Below are 24,731 nucleotides of genomic sequence, written 5' to 3'. Positions count from 1 at the left end.
TCTTGTCATCCTTCTAAGAGAAGCAAGGCTCCTATGAGTACTAACCCCCCTTCTATCCCCAAACTGAGTATTTATGAGAATCTGTCCTTGAGCAAAGCATTTTGCAAAGATTTAAGGGGCAGGTGAAAAGGGTCCATTACCTTGTCCAGGCTGCTTTGCACTTGAAGCCATAAACCCTGACAATTTCCCCCTGGCCTTCTCCATTGTTCAGTCTTGTTGAAGCAGTGGTCACAGTTGGAAGGGGCAAGCAGATATTTGCTGACTCAACATGAAAAAAAGTGATAACTGAATTTTCCGGGTTTAAAATTTGACCTCATAAGAACAGATTCATATGTGTTTTAATGCAATTAATAAAGGACTTTGAAGATGTTGAATATTATGTGAGTACTGAAACTTTCTTTTCAGCTCAAACACACATGGGTGGTTATATGCTATTTGAATTTTTGTGGTTAATTAATTACCATTAGAAAGCATCAGCTTTTTCTTTTGTCTGCATGTGTACGGCTTTCTGGCAAATTTCATCATGTAATATGAACATCAAGTGTAAATTTGAAATGCTGTTACTAAAAGCCACTAAAATGGGATTGAATATTAAAGTCTGGGATACATAAACATTTAAGTGATGAATCTTCAGTTGTTAAGAAGGGGCTCAATGGAAAGTTACTGTTTATCAGCAAGCCAGCGCTGGTAAAGACTATCGCACTCTATGGGCCAGAAGAGGAGGAGAGCAGGACTTTGACAGTCTCTGGAACCTTCCAGTAGGCTGTGAGCACAGAGCAGAACTTTGTGCCCTTCCTCACAGCCCCCTTCCCAAAATAAAGCAGGCATTTTTTCATTCTCTGCAAAAATATTTCAAGTTGTTTTTTTTTTTTTTATTTCCTGCATTTTTGTAGCTGATTGGATTCAGGGATGCATTTGAAAAACCATTCCCAGAAACAGCAACAACGTAGAGAGCCACTCTGAAATTATGCCCCTGTTCCTTCTAAAATGATGGCACGAATAACTAGAGCCTACCTTTCAAGGGGCACCGGCCTTCGTTCCCAATTTTTTTTTATGCTACAACTTGTGAGCTGTCAGGCAGCCTGCTACTGTGTTGACTGGTCTTTGAGTTCCAGGTGATGGCTGGCAGAGGCCTCCTCTTCCCTTTGGGAGAATGACAGCTCCCTGGGTGGCGTGTTTGTGTTTGCTCACTTGGCTTTCCTTCCCTTTCCTTCCTGGGGGTCTCCCTGACTGGCAGCGCGGCGGTCCAGCAGGCCAATTGCCGATCCTCTGTGCCTTCCAGCAAGGGCAGCAGCAGCGGCAGCAGCAGCAGCGGCAGCAGCTCCTCCAGTGACTCTGAGAGCAGCTCCGGATCCGACTCCGAGACCGAGAGCAGTTCTAGTGAGAGTGAGGGCCGCAAGCCACCCCACTACTCCAGCCCTGAGGTAAGACTGTGCTCACCCAGAGCAGCCCCCCACCCTCACCCCTGCTTTCTGGGGGAATACTGTCAATCCCTGGAGTCTGCTTGTCACACGGCCTCCCTCCCCCAATCTCAGCGCATTAACACGAGGGCTGGCCTGGAGGCCTGACCAGTAGCTGGTCACCCCCTGGCAGCCTGTTTGGGTTCGCTTGGCTTCACCATTGTCCCCACGGTGTTCCCTCCGCACTTGTCCTAACTACAGAGGTTCTTTGAAATACAGAAATGTCATCTTTCATGGTCCAGAAGTCTCTGCCTTCACTTCCAGAAATTGCCAATGTGCTGGAATATCACTGAGTGGAAATACCTGTGGGCAGGCAAGGCAGTCACCACATGGGCAGCTCCCCTGCAAATGCAGCCACCATTTATCACTGAGGAAGGGGTGTCATTAATTAGACATGGTTAGAATCTATCTTTTTACAGTTTGTCATGGATTAGAAGAACAAGGACCATAAAAATATAAATAAAAACCTTCTTAACTGTGCTTTCTATGTGAAAATACAAAAAGAAAGAAATACAAATAATAATGAAAGCTTTTATAGCTATGCATACCTATAAGGAAGATTTCAGTGTTTCATATGAAAACTTTGTAACTCCCATAAACACCATTGCAATTTCTATTTTAAAGGGAAAATTAAATAGTCATTCAGAGCATAGAAATTCTTGAGAGAGGGTTAAGAGCAAATTTCTCAGATCCATGGATCTATGAATCTATGGATCTATAAAAAAATAGTTTTCTTCTTGAGTGTATAATCATTTGACATTACCAAGAATCATAGGATGTAGGTTTTTGTTTGTTTGTTTGTTTTAACCTATAACACTTTATACCATTTTGGGGCCCAAAATTTCTGAATAGGTTCTGAAATGAAACCAAATCCACTTATGTAAACCGTGGAGGCGGGGGAGCACCATGAAGGTCGCACAGCCCCCAGGGGTTGCATTAACTTACTGTTTTTATAGATTAACGTTGCTAAGGGCTTTCTCAACTTTTGTACCTGCCCCTAGAACATCATTACACCTGAGAGCAGTTCTTTGTCTCGAGTTCATACAGTGGCTCTTCAGTTCCCACAGGTTTTTCCCCTTCCAGACTCCCTTAAGGAGGTTGAGGCTTTCTTTACTCAGAAACAATGAGAAACCCAACGAAGTTTTATTTCCCCATAACTCTCATTTCTTCAGTGTCTCTCTGCTCTATTCTAAGAGCTCTTTATTCATCCTGAAATAAGCCAGATCTCCTGAATTTTTCTCTCCTTTCCATGTCTATACCCATATCTGTCTACATATATGTGTTCATATGTATGTGTGTGTGTCACCCTATAGGAGAAAGCCCTTATCAACATTAATCTGTAAAAACCGTAGGGTAATGTAACCCTATTTCCAGAAACTAAATTATTTCATTCATTCATTCACACATTCAGTGTACAACAAATAACATATTAAGCATCTGCCACAGACATGGTACATGCCTCTGGCCTTAGTAATTACCTGACAGAAATGTCCACTGTCTTCATAGAGCAGACAATCTAACAGGAATAATTTGCAACAAAAAAATATAGATCTGAAATATAATCGAGAAGTCTTCTCTAAGCCAGCTTTAATGCCTTAATTTGTTGAGAAATTTCAGAGTATTTAGTTATAAGAAATAACGAGGTTCCTTGGACATCTGCAGGGCCAAGGGGAATGGTGGGGGTTGATAATAAGGCATTAGTAACTGTAACAACACCCCTGTCCAAGCCTTTCTTTGTCACTGTAAAGGTTAAGTTCATATAAGTTGAGTTTTCTTTTCATGTTGAAATGTGAATGCTGTCGCTCCTGAATGAGCTAGGCTAGAAATCCAGCCTAAGTATAGTTATAAAGTGCTCTAAGCAAATTCTTTCTAAATGTCACTGAGATAATTACAAAGACATGAACCCCTCAGTGATGAAAGGAAGCTCTTGTCATTTCTTCCAGCAGCTATCAGAGGCCTCTAGGTAAGGAGAAGGAGCATGAGTTTGCTAAAGTAGACCTAAAAGTTTCAGATGCCTGAGGCCACATAAAGTTTTCAATTCCTTGCTTCTCTATGCATAGGGAAAACAGACGTGACAAGTGAAGTGTCAGCCTCACTGTGTGTTTGCCCTTTTTGCTGGAAAGGAATGTGTTCATTGGAATAAAAGTAAAGTTTCTTTCACCATTTTCCCCCTCAAGATTAATACAAACACACCCCCTATAGAAATAAAATGAGTTTGCAGAATGAAAATGACCGGGAAGTAGCATTATCCTACTAACCTTCCACTAATGGTAACACTGTTTCACTCTGAGCTGGGCAGATCACCTTGCAGAGACCAAAATCACTTGTCTTCCTGAACCCATAGGACAATGGGACTCTCTCTGGCTACATAACTCACACTCCACCACTCAGACCAGTTTGTTCTGCTTTGCTTTGAAGCAAGAGGTTACTGACTCGCTTCCCCTACAGACAACATGCCAATGTGGACATATGAAAAGCCTCTCACAATGTGCCAAGACCCCCAATATGCCAACCCTGGAAATCCACTGGCCTCAGCTGAACTGTCCTTTATGGCTCTGGTTATTGAAAACCAGTGCGTTTTACACACACCACCATAGTTCAAGTTCATGCAAGCTAGCAGATCCCTTCTTAATGACTTGACGTTTGCTTGGTTCTTCTAACCCTAATTTTTTTCACTTGAGTTTTGTCTTCTTCCCACCTAACTTTCTCATAGCACTTTGCAGGAGGACAGTGCCTTTCCACTCAGCTGGCATGCATACGCCAGCACCCAGAGCTGTCTAGACCACTGTTCCCTATGTGAGAGAAAGAAAGAAATTAGCCACGTGATTTTGAGGAGTGCCAGGTCAGGGGCATCATCCAACCCTTAATGTCACTCAGATAAACTATGTTTGCCATTGTGCCATTTCCCACACTTATCTGACCATGGAGACCTTTCTTTCTGAAATATGTGAACTAAAAGCACATCTTGGAGAATGCTGCTTTAGCTCAGCATGAAAATCAGTAGAAGCGTGATACTTGTTACTCTTTGATTCAACAATAGGCAGCTATGGGGTAAGTGGCAATGGCTGCTACGAGGAATATAGGTGTAGTGAGACTAACGTACATGGTGGCCCGGGAGCTGCTTCCTCTCTTTGCTTCGATTTGCCTTTGCTTCCAGCCATGCGGCTTCTGCTCAGACACCCAGAAGAGTAAATCAAAGTCTATGCAGTCCTGTACTTGAGCCTGTAATAAAAGATGTTTTCTTTGTTGCTGGTGTTCTGCTTTTAGGTCGAACCAGTGTCCTCTAACAAGTGGCAGCTGGATAAGTGGCTAAACAAAGTTAATCCCCACAAGCCGCCAATTTTGATCCAAAATGAAAGCCACGGGCCAGAGAGCAATCAGTACTACACCCCAGTGAAAGACGAAGTGCAGGACTGCGGCAAACTTCCCGATGTTTGCCAAACCAGCCTGAGAGAGAAGGACATCAAGAACGCCTGCAAGGAGGAGCAGAGACCAAGGACAGCAAACAAGGCCCCAGGGAATAAAGGGGTGAAGCAGAAGTCCCCACCCGCCGCCGTGGCAGTGGCAGTGACCGCGGCCGCCCCTCCGCCGGCTGGGCCTGGTGCGCCCTCGGAGAGCACGCCCGCGCCCGCCCGGAGGTCTGCAGGCAAGAAGCCCACCAGGCGCACGGAGAGGACCTCCGCAGGGGACGGTGCCAACTGCCACCGGCCTGAGGAGCCCACAGGCACTGAGGCTCTGGGGACGAGCGTGGTGATCCCTCCAGAGCCCACCAAAACCAGGCCCTGCGGCAACAGCAGAACCAGCCACCGAAAGGAACTGCGCTCCTCGGTGACCTGTGAGAAGCGCCGCACGCGGGGGCTGAGCAGGATCGTCCCCAAATCTAAAGAGTTCATTGAGACAGAGTCGTCGTCGTCGTCCTCCTCCTCAGACTCGGACCTGGAGTCTGAACAGGAGGAGTACCCTCTTTCCAAAGCGCAGGCAGTGCCAGCAAATGCCGCCGCCTCCGGGAATGACCAGAGGCTGAAGGAGGCTCCCAACAGCATCAGCAGCGGCTGCGGCCCCCGGGCCTCCGTCGGCTCCATCAACGCCAGGACCACCAGTGACATCGCCAAGGAGCTGGAAGAGCAGTTCTACACGCTGGTCCCCTTTGGCCGCAATGAACTTCTCTCCCCCTTGAAGGACAGTGATGAGGTCAGGTCACTCTGGGTCAAAATTGACCTGGCCCTCCTGTCTAGGATCCCAGAGCACCTGCCCCAGGAGCCGGGGGTCTTGAGTGCCCCCTCTGCCAAGGACCCTGAGAATGCGCCCCCCAGTGGTCATCCCGCAGACACACCCGCTGAAAAGGCCTTGCCAAAGTCGAAGAGGAAACGCAAGGTAGGCCGGGGGCTGGGGCATTGCCCAGGAGGGGGCTTTCCTCCACTGTGGCTGGTGTGTGGGAGGCTGTGGGTCGGACCGGCAGCAGGAGAGTGATGTGATCTTAACAGATAGTCTTACTGTATTTATTATTCAAAAGTTTCAATATATTTAGTAGATATATTGAATAATACAAAAATATATAATAAATTATTAATTATAAATGTAATTGTGATGAATAATTCAAATTATTTATTATTCAAACATTCATATTTATTTATTCATATTTTATGCATGCCAGATACTGTTGTAAGTATTTGATATGTATTAACTCAATTATAAGCTCTTAGTACCACCCAGTGAGGGGAGTTCCATCATTTTATATTTAGAGATAATTAGGCCTTGTCCCACAGCAAGTTGAAGAAATCTTTATCAAATGTGCAGAGTCGAGCTGTGCTGGGTCTGTTAGGAAGCTACACAGTGGTGTTCTCATTCTTCACGGAGAGGGATGGGCTGGGTGATGGTAGAAGCACTCATCAATCTGAAGATGCTTGAACAGGAGAATAATTTACCCATAAGTTAAACCGTGTCTTGAGGATTTTTAGTCCTTCCTGTTACTGCATCTTCAGAAGTAACCTGGACCACAAAAACGGGTTGGCAACCCACCATGAATGAATGATTCCAAACTTCAGACAACATCGTTAACTGCAACTAGCACGTGTGTAAGTCCTCCTGCAGAATGCTGTGCTAAGCACGTCCACCTCGGAGTCTGGGATGGCCCACGGAAAGGGGAAATGCATTCTGGACTTCCTCATCCCTCAACACACGAGTCCCATATCTGATGGAACATGCAACCTCCCACACCCCTGTGGTGTGCTGTGTGCTTGTACCTAGTCGCCAGACAGGACCCCTGGCCCTTGAGAGTGTCCCTGTGTCCCCCAGAACACAAGATAGAGTAGCAAAGACCGTCATGACAGGTCAGGAGAAAAACTTCAAAAACCAGGGAAATGCTTTCTATTTTAGTACTTGATAACAATCATACTTTTCCTGCTTTTTAAGCAAGGGACCTGGTGTTTTCATCCTGCATTGAAACCCAGAAATTATGTAGTCAGCCCTCATCTGCTGGGTGACATCACCTTCTTGGAACTTTGGTTTCCTCATCTGTAAAACGGTGGCATCTATGCAGGTGTGTTAGACAGTGTATTTCAGAGATGTTAGACAATGTTAACTTACCCCTTTCCTCCTCCTTTCTTCCTGTTTTCTTGTACACACCCTGTCCTCATTATTTTGTTGGTGCTCAATTCATTTTTGGTGAGTGAATGAAACAGTCATCTGAGAGTTGATAGATAAATGATGGAATGAGAGAGACATAAATATATTTTAAAACACAGATAGAAATTGATAAACATATAGGCAGACTGGAAAATTCATAGTTTTGTGGACATACATACATGCATCAGGAGAGATGAGCAGAAAGACATACAAAAAAATCCCAATATTAGGTATAATTTTATTATTCATGGGTTTTATACTTACACACCTTTCTTTTTTCGCTAAGCCTGACACCAGCTCTCATAATATCTAATGAATCATCATTAAATACAGACACAAAAGAAGTGTAAGAACATTTTTGCAGCATGATTTACTCAGCACCTGGCATGTGAAGACCCCAGTACTGGATGATGTAGGTGGGACACCATAGACCTGACGGCCAGAGGCACAGAGTCTCACCCAGTTGGAACCCTACAGCTCAGGACTAGGATTCAGAGCCCTGGTTTGGGTCCTTCTTTCAGTACAATTTCAGTAAGAGCATCAGGGACCATTGTGACAGAGGCTGTGTGACAATCAGCCAGAGAGAGAAGGTCAAAGTCTTTATCTTTGGTGCTGACGCCTGTCTCATGAAAGACACTGCTGAAAGCCCTGAAATGATCACTACTGTGTTCCTGCTGTCTCACCCAAAAAATGGAACTTTGTGACTGCATTTGCATTAAACCCTAGTACACTCCTAACTTTTTTTTTAATATTTATTTATTTATGCATACAGAACTGAGGGACAGGACAGAGGTGCAGGGTAGGGAGATGGGGAGGGGTGAGAGGACTCACCAGAGACAGAGTAGGAGCAGAACTGGCAGATGTACTGAAATACACTACTGAGGGAAGCAGCAGGTGGGTGAGGAGAGATCTGCCATGCCATGTGGGTCAGCTCCCTGGCTGGGGATCAAACTCATACTGCAGTGGCTTCGGTAGCTTCTTGGTACTGTTCTTTAATCCATTGCACCACAAGGGAGGGCCCACTCCTAACTTTAAACACAATCATGGAGAAGAGTCCAATCAAAGCACTATTTTATAAAAAGGTACTTTAAGGATTCTAAGATATCATAGTATAGTAATTGTTAACTAGAATTAAGGTACCAAGAAGTAACCACCTTTGCTTGAAATTCATAAAAGCCATGTTTTCCAAAGAAAGGTGCAATCTGGCCACTGCCCTACTGCATCCAGCCCAGATTATATGGTTGTTAAACATTCTGATGCTTGTTCTGATACAAAGAAATACCAAAATGAGAAACACTAAAGCTACAGTATAAATTCAGAAGAGGTCTTCATTGGAGGGCTGAATCCTAGGGCTATTAATGGTAGTGCAATTTTCATCATTCACAATGTCCCCTCCAAATTTTTAATCCTGTCCTCTCAATAAGCTGACAACAATAAAGCTGACAGATTCATCCTCATTCATTGAGAAGCTAGCGTGGACCAGGGGCAAGAATGCTCTGACCACATTGCAGTTGGGTGCTCTTCAGAGAAGACAAGTGAGCAGTCTCCAGGAGGCCTTGCTTGGGGAAGTTGGTAACAGAGTTTAAGTGACCCTTTGAAGTCCAAATCAAGTGGTTTTGATTATTCCCATGCAGTGTGACAATGAAGACGACTACAGGGAGATAAAGAAGGCCCCGGCAGAGAAAGAGAGCTCTTCACGACTGACTACCTCTGCCAATAATACCTTGTCTGCAAACCACTGCACCATGAATATCAACAGGTATGTGTCCCTGGAAGGTGGGGCCACTGGAGGTTATCTCTGCGATAGGACTTCATGGGTAGGGCCAGACTCTTTCAGTGACTGTTCTGATCAGGGTCTCCAAACTTGCTTCCCTTAATTCAACCTAAAGCTAATAATTATACCTGGATATGTGCCTCACATCACAACTCCAGGTGCCATGTAAGTACACATGGCCCCTAAACAATACAAGTTTGAACTCCACTAGTCCGCTTTTGCTTGGATTGTCTGTGAGGAGTCACAGATTCAACCAAAGGGGTTTATTGATTGAACCACATATATTGAGGGTCAACTATAAGTTCTATGCAAATTCCCCTCTGTGAGCCAGGTCAACATTCTTAATCCCCAGATTGCTGAAGAGTCAACTGCCATTCTTTATAACAAGATAGCAGTTAGTAATTAACACATTTCTACACTCCCATAGATATACTTTCCCTCTGAACATTTCATAGCTGAATTTTCAAACCATTATTTTTAAATCCATTTACTAAGCATATTATATGGTTAAAATGTAAACTTAGCAGACTCTCCATATGATGCACTTAAAGCTCTTGAATATAGACAAAATTGTGTTGTGATGGTCAACAAGATCTGTGCCTCCAAAGTTGCACAACCCCCAGTTACTCTTCTCAAGGGGTTCCAGCTGGACCTACATTACACTGAATCCCATCTGTGACAAATGGTTTTCCAGCAAGGCAAGGGCCAGATATTTATTGTAAGTGAGTAGCTTATCATCAGGCATAAAATCTCTTCCCATTTAGAAATCCCACAGCTCAGAAACTGCTTTACTTCTGCTAAGACACTCCCACTCTCCCTAACTGTATATGTAAAATTTTTAAGGGAAGATTAATGTTTCAGCATAACACATAAAAATGTAAACTGAAAGGCTAGGAAAAGATGTAGAACATTACTAAAACTCGGAGAGGAAATTGGAGAGTGAGGACACACAGCACAGGTAGCCTGCAGTGTTAGAATCACCTTGAGAAGGAGAGTGTCACCTCTTTAAGGCCTGAGCAGGAGGGGGACTGAGTCAACATCCTCTATGCAAAGCAGATGGTACCTCAAATATCGTGCAAGTGTGAATGGAGAAAATGTGATCCCAAAATGTCTTTGAAATATGCAATACAGTAACACATTTGCTTCCTTATTAATGCATTAAATAACCTTTCTAGGAAGCCTGTAGCTACCATAATTTCTAAATAGTGATGAATATAGACAATATTTCAAGATGCCTGTAATAACTATAACATAATATGAAATTATCTGTGATTTGGTCTCACAATCACAGGACTTACGAATGCCATTGCTACTTAACTGCTACTCATGTCTTGCTTTTATTCATAAAAGAAAATGTTCTGTTTCAATGAGAAATTAATGAAAATGAAAATGTAATATTGTCCTTCCAGTTTCATGACCCTGAGGAGACAAGTGCTAGCTTTAGAGCATTTGCCTAGCCACATCTTCTAGCTTTTGACAGTTTTACTTATGTTAATTAATGATACAGTGCATATAAAGCATGATGTTCCAGTTCTTTCTAGAAACATGGTCTGGAATTGTGATTACTGTTGTCAAGTTTCACCATTTTGAAATAAAATCAAATTTTCACCAAATTTGATTTAAGGTGAATACCCAGCCCAGAGAGAGATTCAAAGAAAGTTTCTTTGGTCCACTTGAGCATATACTTAGAATGATGAAGAAGAAATAATCATAATCCATGACAACATTTAACATAACCGTTTAATTTTACATGAACATTTAAAATCACATAGTATGTAAAATAAGGAAGACTTAGAAATACATATTTTTCATTGACATTTCAAGAAACAATTATATTTAGACTGTTCCCACCCAACTTTAACATCACTAGGCAGCTACTTTTCATTTACCCAAGGCATTTTCCAGAACACATCTCACTTCTAAGTTGTTAGATGCCAGTGCTTTTTGGACCAGAAATCTATCACCGGAAATTCGATGCTACATTGATCTATTTGCTTAACTTTGAGAACCTCAGCTTTATTGCTTTCTGGAGATCTGTGTTTGTCATTTGTACAGAGACCACAACTAAGAAAATTGCTTTTTGAAGTGACTTTAAAGACACTTTAGTAGTCAACACGTATAATTAATAAGTTATAACTGCAGGAAAATTACTAAATCTTTGTTAAATGGTTTTACCTTTTTTAAAAACCATCTGGTGACTGCTATGAGCATCCCAAATTAGCAAATACAGCATTTGTTTCAGACTAAGGTGTCTTCTCCCAATTTTCTTTAAGTAATGGATAAAGCTCTAACGATATAATATATATTGCAGAGATTCAAATATAAGTGACTCCTTTCTCAGATAGCTAATGTGAAAGGAAGTTAGGAAAGCACAGATAATCATTAAGATAAAATAAGAAGCTAGGAATCAAAGGTATAACTTCTAATGACAGTTTTTCTATCCTGTATTTATTCTGATCAATGTTTGGTTAGCTCAGAAACCTAACATATATAAGTTCACTTCTTGCTTTGCAGTTTATTCTATAATTTTATTATTTTCTACATAGTATTTACAACCTCAGACATTAGCAAAAGTCCATTTAAAAGTGGAGTACTCATGTCCTTTGACTCCCATTACTTGCTGTGTATACCTATAAGAAAACAGAAAGTTAGGCCCTCCCTGGTGGCGCAGCAGGTTAAAGCACAGCACTGAGAAGCTAAAGCCACTTCTGCAGGAGTTCGATCCCCGCCTGCCCCAGAGGTGACCACAAGGCGTGGCAGACCTCTCCTGACCACCCGCTTCTCCCCTCAGCAGTGTACTTCATCAGTCTGCCTGTTCTGCTCCCCACTCTGTCTCTGGTGAAGCCTCTCACCGCCCCTGAGCCTCTGGCCTGTACTCCAGTTCTGTATGCACAAATAAATAAAAATAAAATTTTAAAAAAAATTAAAATTTAAAAAATAAAATGAAAATTAAATTTTTTTTAAAAAAAAAAGAAAAGAAAAACAGAGTTATTCATTTGTACTTTGGGATCCTTGGATGAAAACCTTGAAAAATGAAAGTACATTATTCTTAGTCATTTACATTGGTGCTAACTCCAGAATTATTATTCATCTTGATAGGAAGAGTAAAGAAGCAATGAATGAAATTGGCTTATTGTTTGTTATTGTCTTGATGCCATAAAATTGTTTCCTGGTATAATAATTCCTAATAAACATCTTCCCACCAGCAGATTTTAAATGAGCCTTAGTCATATATAAACTACTTACCTTTCCCTGTGCTGACTGTGACATTCCATTATTGTGATTTCTGTTTTCAGCTTGGCAATACCAATAAATAAAAATGAAAAAATGCTGCGGTCACCCATCTCACCCCTCTCTGATGCATCTAAACACAAATACTCCAGTGAGGACTTAACTTCTTCCACCAGATCAAGTGGCAACAGTCTTTTCACGTCTGCCTCCTCCAGCAAAAAGCATAAGACTGAGAGCCAGCTGCAGTCTCATGCCGGAGACTTCACAGTATGTTGATGTTCTTCCTTTCCCAGTTAAAGTCAAAATGAAATTGAGCACACCACTGTCCTCTTCCTCTAAAACAGCACAATCTAAACACATACTTGAGGGCTCACAAGGAGTCCCTCCCTGGGAAGACACAGCAGAGAAGAGCGCCCCTTCAGACTTCCCACCAAGAGCTGGGAAAGAAGAAATTGGAAGAGGCATTTTAATCCTCTTCTGCTTAGGAACCCTCCTTGTAGGATTTTAAATCTCGATGTGTAAAGAAAAGGCCCCAAAGTAATCACTATCAGGACAAAGTCAATTGGGAGTTTGGGACCAATCAGTCTCCTCAGCTGGAGAGATTTCTTGCCCCATAGCAGAGCTAAATCTGGGATAGAAACCCCAGGTCAAAATTGCAGGGCTTCTCCTCTGCTCTTGGTAACCAGGTAGTAGAAACAGTTCATACCCCTGCCAGCTCCCCTCTTCCAGCAACCTTCTCAGGGGTGATTACTCTGTACTCCTTGGGAACTTAGGTCTGTCGTCCAACTGTCTTCACATATTAGCTGCCATTGGGCCCTTGCGGAATCTCTCTGAGCCTATTTCATTTGCAAAACAATGGTGTAAGAGTTAAATGAGAAATTATTATCTAAAGAATCCAACAACTATGGCCACTGGCACCACTAGTACTGCACATTAGTCCCTCTTTACCACCACCTTCAGTCTAACAGTTGGTGGCCCTGGGCCTTGCATACTCCAGGATACATGATTCAACTCCACACTCTCCCCTGCCAAGTTCTCTTTGTTCTCTCAGGTCACAAAGCTTATCAAAAGTATTGCATTTTTATGGCAAAAAGAGGTAAGACATGAATAGAACTCTGAAAAGAAAGATGGGGTGCGGGTATGAGGAAGCAGGAGGATCTGTATTTAATACGTTAGCCTACGAATGGAGGAGGTAAAATAATGAATAGGAGGTCCTACAAGAGCCTAAATCACACCTTCAGGAAATTAAGCCACTTATGTACCCTCATCTGGGAGCAATTATCTTTAATTCTTGGTGGAAAGAAAGCCTGTAGAAAAACCTATAATAAAAAGCTACCAATGCAAATTAAAAACAAAACCTCTTTTGCCTCTAAATTCTTATATCACAAGCAACTATGGTGTGCAGAATGTTGTAAGCCAATTGCAGATTTTAGAGTCATTCTTTCACCAAACAGATACTTATCGAGCAAACCGGTATTTATCAAGCAAGTACTTTCTATCCACCAGACACTGTGCTAAGAGAGAAACACATACATTGATAATCTACCAGATTCAGTCCATGCTACATAAACTCACAATGAAGATGGGAAAGAGACTTAAACTAGGGATCTTACCCATAATTCACTACTTTGTTTGCCAAAAAGGAAATACAGAGTTCTAGGACCTCCTATAACAACGAGACTTGGGCAACACCTAAAAATGGTCCATATTTAAATAAGCATTAGGATACATTCAATCTTAATTGCTTTAGTCCATTTCTATTTCATAACCAAAGACAGTAGTTGTATGATCCATGTATTTAACACGCATCAATATTCTATAAATATTTATATGCCCAAGAAATATGATCTTTTAATTTTTCTGTAGATCAATTGTGTTTCTTTTTCAGACACATTTTTAATAATTTCTGCTTATCCCCTTTGGCTGTCCCTGTTCTTCATAGACAGCTAGTGAGGACCAGTCCAGTTGTGATCCAAATGGCTTCTCTTTTGCAAGGGATGATTTAGCTGAGTGGCTCTGAAGGCTTAGTTCCTGAATCAGTATCATGTGAAACCTGAAAGAATTGCATATTCTCAGACCCGTCCATCCTCAACCTACTGAATCAAAAACTCTGGAGGATGGGGACTGTTTTGTCCCAACTTCTGTGACCGGCTACAAGAAAGAAAGGCAGGAGGCAGAAAGGCTGGGCAAGCAGTTTATTGCTCCCGGGCAGCAGCTGAGCGGGTCCGCAGCTACTGCCAACTCAATAAGGGGGAAAGGGTCTCTTATATAGATTCTAGGTTCACATTCCAAAGGGGTGACTCATCGCTGTGTCCCCTGATGCTGGACCCAGTTCCTCCCACCTGTATCTCCTGGATGCTAGGCCCAATTAATTATCAAACTTGGGTGTGAGGCCCAGTTTGTTATCACCTTCAGCTAGTCGCATCCCAGATACAAGGTTAGTTTATTACCACCTTATCAAGCTTGGATGCAAGACTCAATTCTTTACTGTCCTAATTCAGTCCTTGTCAGTAAATCTTTGGTCACTCCCAACAGGGACCAGCTGTCTGCATGTTAACAGGCTACCCCTGGATAATTCTGATACATAGTCAACTTGGAGAACCACATGTCTAGCCACCTGGGGAAAGTAAGGGCTCAGTTGTAAGTCCTGGGCCTCACCCACAACAGCTGTATGAAGTTTGGGCAAGTGACTTAACCTCACTAGCTGTAGGTTTCTGTCAGTCAGTATTTCTGGGTTTGTGAGAGTGACAGACTGAGCCTCCCCTTTTGACATTGTTTGAGAATGACATTTGACAATATTTGTAAGAGTCGTCAGCTTGATATCTGGAATGAATGTTTATTTAAACAAAAGTCACCATCAATTCTAATCTAGAACACAAATCATTCTGTTTTATGGGCTGCTTTTTCAGTCGGCTGGCACCTTTCTCACACGTGTGTGTTGTTTATTGCTTAGAAAGCAGCTCACAATTCCGAGAACGTTCTCCTCCACAAGTCACGGCCACAAACAGAGCCATGGTCTCCAGGTTCCAATGGCCACAGGGACTGCAAGAGACAGAAGCTTATCTTCGATGACATGTAAGTGTGGACTCTGTTGATATGAAAGGCAATGATAAAATACAAACCCCACAGGTGGACAGGCTTTATGCATCTAATTTCCAGTGTGGCCATTTCTGACAGATAATTTGGCCAGTTAAATGCTGCTCTCTCAAAAGCAATTAGAGCTCAACACTGAATGTGCTCCTGAGCCTGATGGGAGTTGTAAGTGGATAGAATGGCCACTTTCCAGGCTTGCATACAGGATATCAGAAAACTAAGACAAATGGCATGGGTGAGGCTTATATTTCTGGGCACCTGTATATCGGGCAGTTGGCAGTTTCATGTTATCAGAAGAGAAGTATTTTGTGTTTGTAAATTATAATAAGCAAGAAATAATGGTGATTTATTACCGAGAGGTTTTATTTTTTTTTTCCTTCTAAAATGTTATATTCTTTATAATACTGTAAACCATATACAGGAAAAAAAACCTGTCATTGTCACTCAACCCTACCGCTAAAACCTGAGTCCTAGTTCCACGCCTAGTGTCAGTAAAAAGGGAGGAGGGCCCATAACACAGGGGCCTCCTAGAAGGGTTTTAGAAAGCCAAAGAAACTACCCTCCCCCGTGTGGCCTCCAGGCTTGCACCCAGCATGTGTAGGCAGAAACTGCAGGTAACCACAATGAACACAGCCTGTGTACAGAGGGCATGCTGGTAGCTGGTGGCCATTGTGAGGAGTCAGGCGTGGAATCCACCTCCCTCCAGCATGCCCTCTCAGGCTGCCCCTGAAGCTCCTAACTTGCTACTGCTAAATAATGAAGAACTCCTGAGGAGATCTCTAAAGCCACAAAGTGGGCACACAATACATGGGAACTTTGGAACTCAGGTGAGTGTGACACCGTGAGGAGGGGGCAGTTCTGCAGCACCCAGCCACAGAGAGTGGAAGCTCTTGTTTTCCATCAGACCGAGAGTGCAAAATTGCCATGATAAAGAAATCCAAGAGGGAAGAAAATGAGTATTGTGAGAAACATAAGTAATGAATAGAAGATTTAAACAAGAAAATAATGGAGTCGCAGCATGGGAAAAAGATGAATAGAGGAAGGTCGCAGTACACAAAGGACTCAGGTGGAAAAGAGAAATAAGAAGGAAAAAAAATGAGGAAACACTTGAAGATTTTTCTGACTCCAATATGAAAGGAATGGGTATCCCAAAGGGGAAGTGGGGGGTGGGGGAGGTGTGGGGATCAGTTGTTGGAAGAAATAATATAGAAATTCCAAAAACTAGGGAAGGAACTGTCTACAAGCTCATGAGGCTAGAAAAACAACTGATATCTAAATGTAATGAGACCTGTAAGACCTATAGTCATGAATAGTTCAAGACAGGAGTTCAAGACAAAAAATAAAGAAAGAAAGTGGTTGGGGAGAAGAAGCAGGGAGCCTATGAAGGAGATCCTGCCTTGCTGACAGGCTTCTCAGAGGAAGTCCTGTAGGCAAAGAGAGTGAGGAGCAGTATATTCAAAACCTGCACTTGAAGAAAGGTAGAGGTAGAGTCAGACAACGCACCCTGCTTGGCACCAGGGATAACATAGAGAGAAGTCCAAAGAGGCACTGAACTCAGAAGATCCTAGATGTGGGGTAAAACCGGAGTATATCTCAGTTACCAGAAACCATCACTGGGGAAGCAAGACAAAAGAGACATGGAGAAAAATCAAGGTAAAGGAGAAAAGCAGTGAGTGCAAGGAAGGTAGCTGCTGCCAGAGCAGAAACCGGTATTCCAACCACAGAAGGAAAGACTGATTGCTGGGGATCTAACCAGAGAGTGCTGTGAGGAAACAGGCACATGGGACCCCAGGGAGGAGCAGAAACCCAGAAAGGCACAGCCCCCAAAAGCCGTGTCCCTCAGGAGTGGACAGATAGGAGGAAAGAATGGACACAGTGAGGCCTTTGTTGGAATTTGCCAGAATTGCTCTTACAACAGTGGAGAACCCAGTGAGGAAAACAAAGCTCAGAAAAATGCAACACCCAAAGCCCAGTTACCCCAAGAGTAAGCAGATAGGGGGACCAAGCATAGAAAAACACATTGGAAGGCATCAGAGCTGCACCAAAGGCCCACCACACAGACTGCAGAGATACAGATGGAAGGCTAACATTACTGACACAAACGCTAGCCAAGCTGGAATGCTGTTTATTCAAAAGTAACAAAGCCACACCTACACTCACTGAAAACCCAGCTACAGATTAAATCTTCCTGACATATAGCACCATCTACCGGCAGTTCTGTACCCATTATACCCACCCCCCAAATAGTAGGGAGGCAAAAAATACATAACAAGTAGCAACCTGAGTCCTCAGGGGAATATTATTCGACAAAGAGGAAACAAAACCCAATTACAAAAAACATGGAAGACCTTTTCTTCCTATCAGACACAAAATTCAAACTTGCCATGATAAAGAAATTCAAATAAAGGAAGAAAACAGAAAGGCAGAGCTAAGATATATTGGGAAATTAAATGAATGTACTGAGAAATAAGATAAATGAACAGAAGATTGAAATGGAAGCTTTAAATAAAAAGATACCCAAAAGATAGGATGTAAAAAGAGCAATAGAGAAGGTAAAAAAATCTGGAGAAAACTATGGAAGAATAGATCAAATGGCCTTGAGGATGTGAGTGCACAGATACTTCAGGTAGACGAAAAAGAGACACAAAGAAAAAAATGAAAAATCACTTTGAGAATCATCCAACTCCATTGTATTGCCTTACCTAAGGCAATATAAGAATAATGGGTATCTGGAGAGAGGGAGAGACAAAAAGGAACAGATAGAAAGAGAAGAATTACTAAAGAAGTAATAGAGAAAAACTTCCCAAACCTGGAAAGGTAAATATACAAGTTAATGAAGGTAAAAGAACACCAGATTACATCAACAGAATGAGGTACCACGTTACATAACAGTAAAAATAGGATTCCAGACAAAATCACTATTGGAGCTACAAGGGGAAAGAAGCAGATAACCTATAACGAAACTCCAGTTAGGCTTACAGTTGACATCTCTGAAGAAACACTAATGACAAGGAGCGAATGGAATGATGAGATCAAAGTACTTAAAGAAAAAAGATGCTAGTCAAGATTATGCTATTTTACAAGGCTATCTTTTGAATAGGAAGGACATATAAAGGCCTTCTCAGACTAACAGAACTTTAAAGAGTCCACCAGCACTCTACCTCCAAGAGACTTAAAGGCGCTCTCATATCTAAGTAGAATAAAAGAACATCTATAAAGAAGTAACCTAGGAAAAGGTGGAGCCACAAAATTAAGATCAGAGTAGAAGCAAGACCTTCATATGTCAATAATTATGCTTAATCTAAATGAAGTGAACTTGCCAATGAAAAGATACAAAGTGTCTGTTGGGATTAAAAACAGAATCCAACTTTCTGCTGTTTCCAGGAATATACCTGACCTCCGTAGATGAGTGTCACATCAGAGTAAAGGGTTGGAAAACAGACCTACAAGCATATGGGGCCCAAATGAAGACAAGGACAACCATACTTGTATCTGATAAAATGCAAGATAGATTTCCACCTAAAAAAAGAGACATGGATAGAAACTATATAATGACTAAGAGAATAACATGCATCTATACCCACCAAACCAAAGAGCATCAAAATATATAAGGCAATCACTAACAAAACTGAGACAGACATTGGAAAAAAACACATTGGTGTAAGGGGACGTCAATATCTCACTTTCACCAAAGGATAGAACAAGGGGTTAAAGGGTACAATAGCCTTAAACAAAGAATGAGATCACATGGGGTAAAGCTACATTTATAGGGGACAGCATTCCCCCCAAAAAAATGCCAAATACACACTCTTCTCAAAGACTGAACCACAGATTGAGTCACAGGACAAATTCTTGAAGATTAAAATCATATCAAGTAGGCCCTCCCTGGTGGCGCAGCGGGTTAAAGCACAGCACTGAGAATCTGAAGCCACTTCCGCATGAGTTCGATTCCCGCCTGCCGCCTGCCCCGGAGGAGACCACATGGCGAGCCAGACCTCTCCTGACCCGCCCGCTGCTCCCCTCAGCAGTGTACTTCGTCGATCTGCCTGTTCTGCTCCCCACTCTGTCTCTGGTGAAGCCTCTCACCGCCCCTGAGCCTCTGGCCTGTACCCCAGTTCTGTATGAATAAATAAATAAATCTTTAAAAAAAAAAAAATCATATCAAGTATATTCTTTGATCACAAATTCAAAGTAAAAATCAACCACAAAAATAAGGGGAAGACTTCTAGTGTATGGGTATTGAACAACATTCTACTGAAGAACCAGAAATTTTAAAATACTTGAAAACAAAAAAATAAATAAAGTCACAACATATCAGAATGCATGGAACCAACGAAAAGCAAAACTAAGCAGGAAGTATGTAGCAATAAAAGCCCACAACAAGAAATAAGAAATACCTCTCACCTTAAGATTTTAGAAAAAAAGTACAAACAAAACCACACCAGTAGAAGAAAGGAAATAATAAAAATTAGAACAGAAATAAATGAAATGAAATTCAAAAAGACAGTCCAAAGGATCAGTGAAACCAAGTCCGTTTTTTGAAAAATTCAATAATAGACAAACTTCTATCTTGACTCATCAAGAAAAAAGTGAGAGCTCTAAATAGAATCAGAAATAAAAGACAAGTTACAGACATTGCAGAAATACAGAAGACCATGTGATTACTGAGCATTTATGCCAGCAAATTGAATAACCTAGATAAAATGAATAAATTCTTGAGAATGCTGTGCAGTCCCCAAATATTCCTGGGACTTCCATAAACTAATTAGTGTACAAAATTTAGGGATTGAAAGCCAAATCCACATTTTTGGTTAGTTCGTTCCATTTATTGGACTAGTTCCAAGGTAGATTTATGAAAGCTTAAGGGTGGTCTAGGAGAATACATATTTTCCTCCCTTCCCCATGGTTGTCACAACCATGCTAGATCCCACACACAGCATCCCCCCTTTGCCACCTCCCTTCCCCTTTTCTCCACTGCCCTTGCTAGGAAAGAAAGAAGATGGCAGTTAATCCCTGAGGTGGGGGCCATGTAATAGGAGTACATTCACTTGGTCAATGACACATATAATTAGAGGTCAGTGGTATAAATTGTTCATGTGAGCTTTAACCATTTATAAAAACAGATTAGACTTGTGGTTAAGGAAAAAATGAAAACTTGCATTTAGAGGTCATAAGCTAACAACATGGTCAAAAGAATATGCCTTGGACACTAAGGTACTACTCGAAGAAGCAAACACTTCCAGCAGATGATGTTAAAAGACTTAGTATTTACATACACACACACAAAGAAGGAGAGAGAGAATATTAAAATTTAAGAAGTTTTCCAATGTATGGGCCAGAAGCAAGTCAGAAACAGCACCAACTAAATGATAGCACTTCATTCTGCCATTTCTTGGACTATTTGCACGAAGAAATGTTGCTCAATCTGCTGGGGCTGCAACTGATATTATCTTGTCACTATCTGTATCAGCGAAGAGACTATTTTAATTCGTTTCTCTCATTAACAATATGTATAATTTTTCTGGCTGACAGCTACAACAAAACTGTTTCCTCTTTTATGGATAAAGATATAATAAAATAGAAAGTCACTCTTCCATATCCATCATGTCGAGAGGAAGGCGTCATGTTCCACTTGCCATGTGTCCCAGCTGACTTGAAATTCATAACAGTAAAATAAACATGCAGCTCATACAGCCACTCAAACTGAACTAAGAACAGCATGGGAAGGCTCTTCAAGCTTAAAAACAAAAATAGCCATTGTCTCTTCCTGGAAACAATAAAAGTAAATTGTCCTTAAGAGATCGCTGGGCTGGGAAGTCACCTGAATGTGTGTCAGGTATTTCCGAGGTTCAGTTGGTGTGTACTGAGCACTTGCTGAGCACCAGGTACAGTCCTTAATTAACTCTCCATTATTTGGAGGAGAAGGCAGCACATGTGTGTCTTCCCCAAGAATGTTCTCTGGAACCCCAAAACTTCAGTCTCCTTCTGCACCATGCTGTGCCAGCTTCTCTACCTGACCGGGACTCCTTTGCCTCTCTTGGACTTTGCTGTGACAGTGTCAACATACTGTGAAATGACCGAAGAGACTATCTGTGGCAGAAAAGAAAGGACTAGAGAATCAGCGCCAGAGCAATGTAGAGTTGATGGAATTCCAGCTATAACGATGCAAACAGTAACAGATGCTGTGCTGTCAGTCAGTTTTTAAAACTGCATCATGTAGCTTGGTAAAATAAGTAAACTTATTCTTTTGTGTTATAAATACTTATTAATGGTTGAATAAACATGCGATTCAGACAAACAAATGAGTCCAGTGGGTGCTCAATAGCAAGTGTGGAATGAACCCAGCAGAATAGAGTCATATTCCCAAAGGGTAAGCCTGCATTTCTTTCTTTTTCGTTGAGTGTAAGGAATCTTTTACAGGTAAATTTAAATTCATGGACATCCAACTTCCTTTTTTTTTTTTTTTAAAGATTTTTATTATTTATTCATATAGAACTGGGGTACAGGCCAGAGATGCGGAGGGTGAGAGGATTCACCAGAGACAGAGTGGGGAGCAGAACAGGCAGATCGACGAAGTACACTGCTGAGGGGAGCAGCGGGCGGGTCAGGAGAGGTCTGCCTCGCCATGTGGTCACCTCCGGGGCAGGCGGGAATCGAACTCATGCGGAAGTGGCTTTAGTTTCTCAGTGCAGTGCTTTAACCCGCTGCGCCACCAGGGAGGGCCCCAACTTCCTTTTTTTTCAGTTACTTGCCAATTAAGCAGGCACCAGCTTGTGCCTTCAGGATACACAGCACTGAGCAGAATAACACTTGTTTTTAAAATGTGATCCAGGTCAGTTCGTTCCACAGAAGTTGCAGGCTCAGATTGGTAGCAGTGTGACCGCACTTCCTCCCATGACATTTAGCCATGCATGACATTCACTACTTGACAGCCACAGTTTTAAGGTGACACTGATGTGATTACCAAATTTTGTTTAAAAAAAAATCTGCAAGAATGTGTGTCAATGAGTGACAGCATTTTATTCACTCAAAGTCTAGAAACTAATCTTATTAGCGCAAAGCCGTGAGCTGAAAATTACTCAGTGTCATAATTAGTGACAGGGGAGTTCTTGGCGGGGAGAAATTCAGAGAGAACAACTGTGTTATGAAAGCCTCAGTACAGAAGTCCTGAGCTGAGCTAAGTGGTGAAATGCTTGGCTGAAAACTCAAGCCTCCATTCCCCCAGCCATATTGCTGTGCTGGGAAGCCAGCGACCCCCGAGTGCCAGAACAGCCTGCTGTCCCAGGAGGATGTGCTGTCTCTTACCCATATTTCACAGGAAAGAGTCGGTCGTGATCATCGCATTCAGCCAAACGAACAAATGTCCCATCTGTCCCCGTGGCACCAAAAATAAGAGCCAAAGACTGAAGCCTCCTGACATGGAGAAAAGCATCCCTCAGCCACAGGAGCTGAAAGTCATAGCATGTAAAACGGGGCCAGGGACAGAAAAGGGGATTTGGCATTTGTGATATAATTATGCTCTGCAGTTTCATAGCTAAAAGGATTTTAATTTTACGGAGGGTGGGAAGAATCCTGTATGTAAAAGGTCGGCTCTCTCGCAACATGACTCAGTCAAAGGCCACCTATTGCAAAGTGTGAGTAGGTAGTATCACGACAAAGCAAGGCACTCCCAACGAGGGCTGCCATGGGCATTGTCCTTCTCCAGGAGTAACCCTCCCCACTCGCTTCTGAGCTGGACCCCACCTTTTCATTTTCCTGATAAGCCACTAGTGTGCCTTGATGCTCTTCATAGGGAATTTTTTTCCACTCTGAGATCCCCATCTGTCTGCCAGTTTCTTGCTTTGTTCCAACGAAAGCAATGAGTGAGAAGGAAAAGAGAGGTAAGTGGGAAACAAGGCCTTTCAGGCTGCCCTGTTGAAATCTCAGCTGTGTTTTCATTTTAAGGGTTTTTGGGAAGTTGTTGGATTTTAAATCTCACACCCAGAGTAGAACAACAGTCAAATCCAGAGGTTTCCATTTCACAGTAATGCACTTTTGATTGAATGACAAAACCAGTACACTTAGCCTGGGCACCTGGGGAGGTACACACTATTTTTGTGAGAGAAGCCAGCAGATACAAGAGCTGTTTCTTGTAAGATAGGCTGGAATGGGTGCTCGTGTGTCTGAGAGGCCAGGTTGCAGGGACTCCAAGGTCCCAGCTAACATCAAGGTTACAGAAACAAAAGCTACAGCTGGATCCTTGCTGTTAAAAATAGTTGACCTGCTTCCTTTGAGAAGCATTCATAAGCCAAAACCAGCACCCGAGAGCCCCTGATTCTGAAGTGCCCTCATCAGCAGTGTTCCCTTACCTGGTGTGTTAAAAATAATTACTAGATTTCTTATATGAACTTTTTTGTGAAGAATGTGCTTCAAAGCTTGGGACACAGTAACACCTCTGGGGCTTATCAAATGACAAGTTGACAGACTATCAGATGATGAATTCATTTGGTGTGCAGTTGCCTATTTGTCTGACTTGGATTTCAATTTCTCTAAGTACCCAGATGCTGTTGTGCCAAGGAACCTGTTTGTTCAAACACATTGAATTCTCATCCCTGCCACTTTTCACAAAACAGGCTAGCTGGGAAGAAGGGTGCATTTCACAGAGGTAGGAATTACAGAAAAAAGACTGCCAGCCTCTCCGTGGGAGGCCCTTCAACCCCATCTCAGCCACAAAAGAGGACAAAAAGCAAGTTTGTTTTAATATTCCTGTGCCAGAAGAAATATTGAGGTTGCTCAAACCCCAATGCTGCTCAGAATTAAGACACTGTTTTTGTAGGTGAGGCGGTGGGAGAATAAAAAGAAAAGAAAGTATTCTATTGGAATCAAGTGCTCAGATTGTTATTATTGTAACAAAGACACCTTTGTAAAAAAGACATACCTAGCTAAACTTTAGTTTCTCATCTACTCAAACTGCATATCTAAAGATCCCTAGATACATATGATGTTCAATTGAACTTTTATTAGGTTCAGTACATGAACCTAATAATACATGAATACTTTTATTCATGTATTATCACATAATACCATCACGGTGAGAAATAATGTGAAGAATCTAGTGATCAACTAGATTTTTCCTGTTAAAAAATTAGAAGAGCCACATCTGTTTGAACACTGAGATAAGAGGCTTCATATTAGCATCTTTGCCGTGTTGTCCTCTGGAACTGTGCAATGGGGGCAGTAGTTTCACTTCCCTGCTGACCTGGACACCTCTGTAGAGCATCGCCCTCATGATAGCTTGAACCACGGCTCTGCTGGGCAACCAAGGAGACAGCCCCTTGTTCCATTGCCTTTATGATGATCTGATGTAGCAGTCACCTGAAATGAGAAAATGGACCAATCATCAGGCAATCTTCAGTGACTCAGTGTGCTGTACCCTCCATTATATGCAAAGATGAGAATTCTGAAAAAAAATGCTCTCTGGATGGTACACTTTTCAGCATCTCAGGGTAGTATTGTAGCTGCTGTAAAAAAGCCATAAAATGACTTATTACTCATCCACGGTACTAATG

General features: G+C 42.2%; 1 protein-coding gene across 1 annotated transcript in view; it reads left to right on the top strand.

Annotated features, from left to right (window-relative positions):
* AFF3 (AF4/FMR2 family, member 3) overlaps positions 1 to 24,731 on the top strand; it is a 368,430-nt gene that overhangs the window by 325,064 nt on the left and 18,635 nt on the right. Inside the window, exons 12-16 of the mRNA XM_012727338.1 lie at positions 1,238 to 1,424; positions 4,728 to 5,834; positions 8,720 to 8,844; positions 12,156 to 12,357; positions 15,044 to 15,165. Of these exons, the coding sequence (XP_012582792.1) occupies positions 1,238 to 1,424; positions 4,728 to 5,834; positions 8,720 to 8,844; positions 12,156 to 12,357; positions 15,044 to 15,165 (1,743 nt within the window). The remainder of the gene's footprint in view (positions 1 to 1,237; positions 1,425 to 4,727; positions 5,835 to 8,719; positions 8,845 to 12,155; positions 12,358 to 15,043; positions 15,166 to 24,731) is intronic.

This window comes from Condylura cristata, unplaced genomic scaffold, assembly GCF_000260355.1.
Source record: "Condylura cristata isolate star-nosed mole 26May11 unplaced genomic scaffold, ConCri1.0 scaffold00020, whole genome shotgun sequence".
Lineage (NCBI taxonomy): Eukaryota > Metazoa > Chordata > Mammalia > Eulipotyphla > Talpidae > Condylura > Condylura cristata.
Note: the sequence above shows the minus strand (reverse complement) of the source record. Positions and strands in the feature narration are given on the sequence as shown.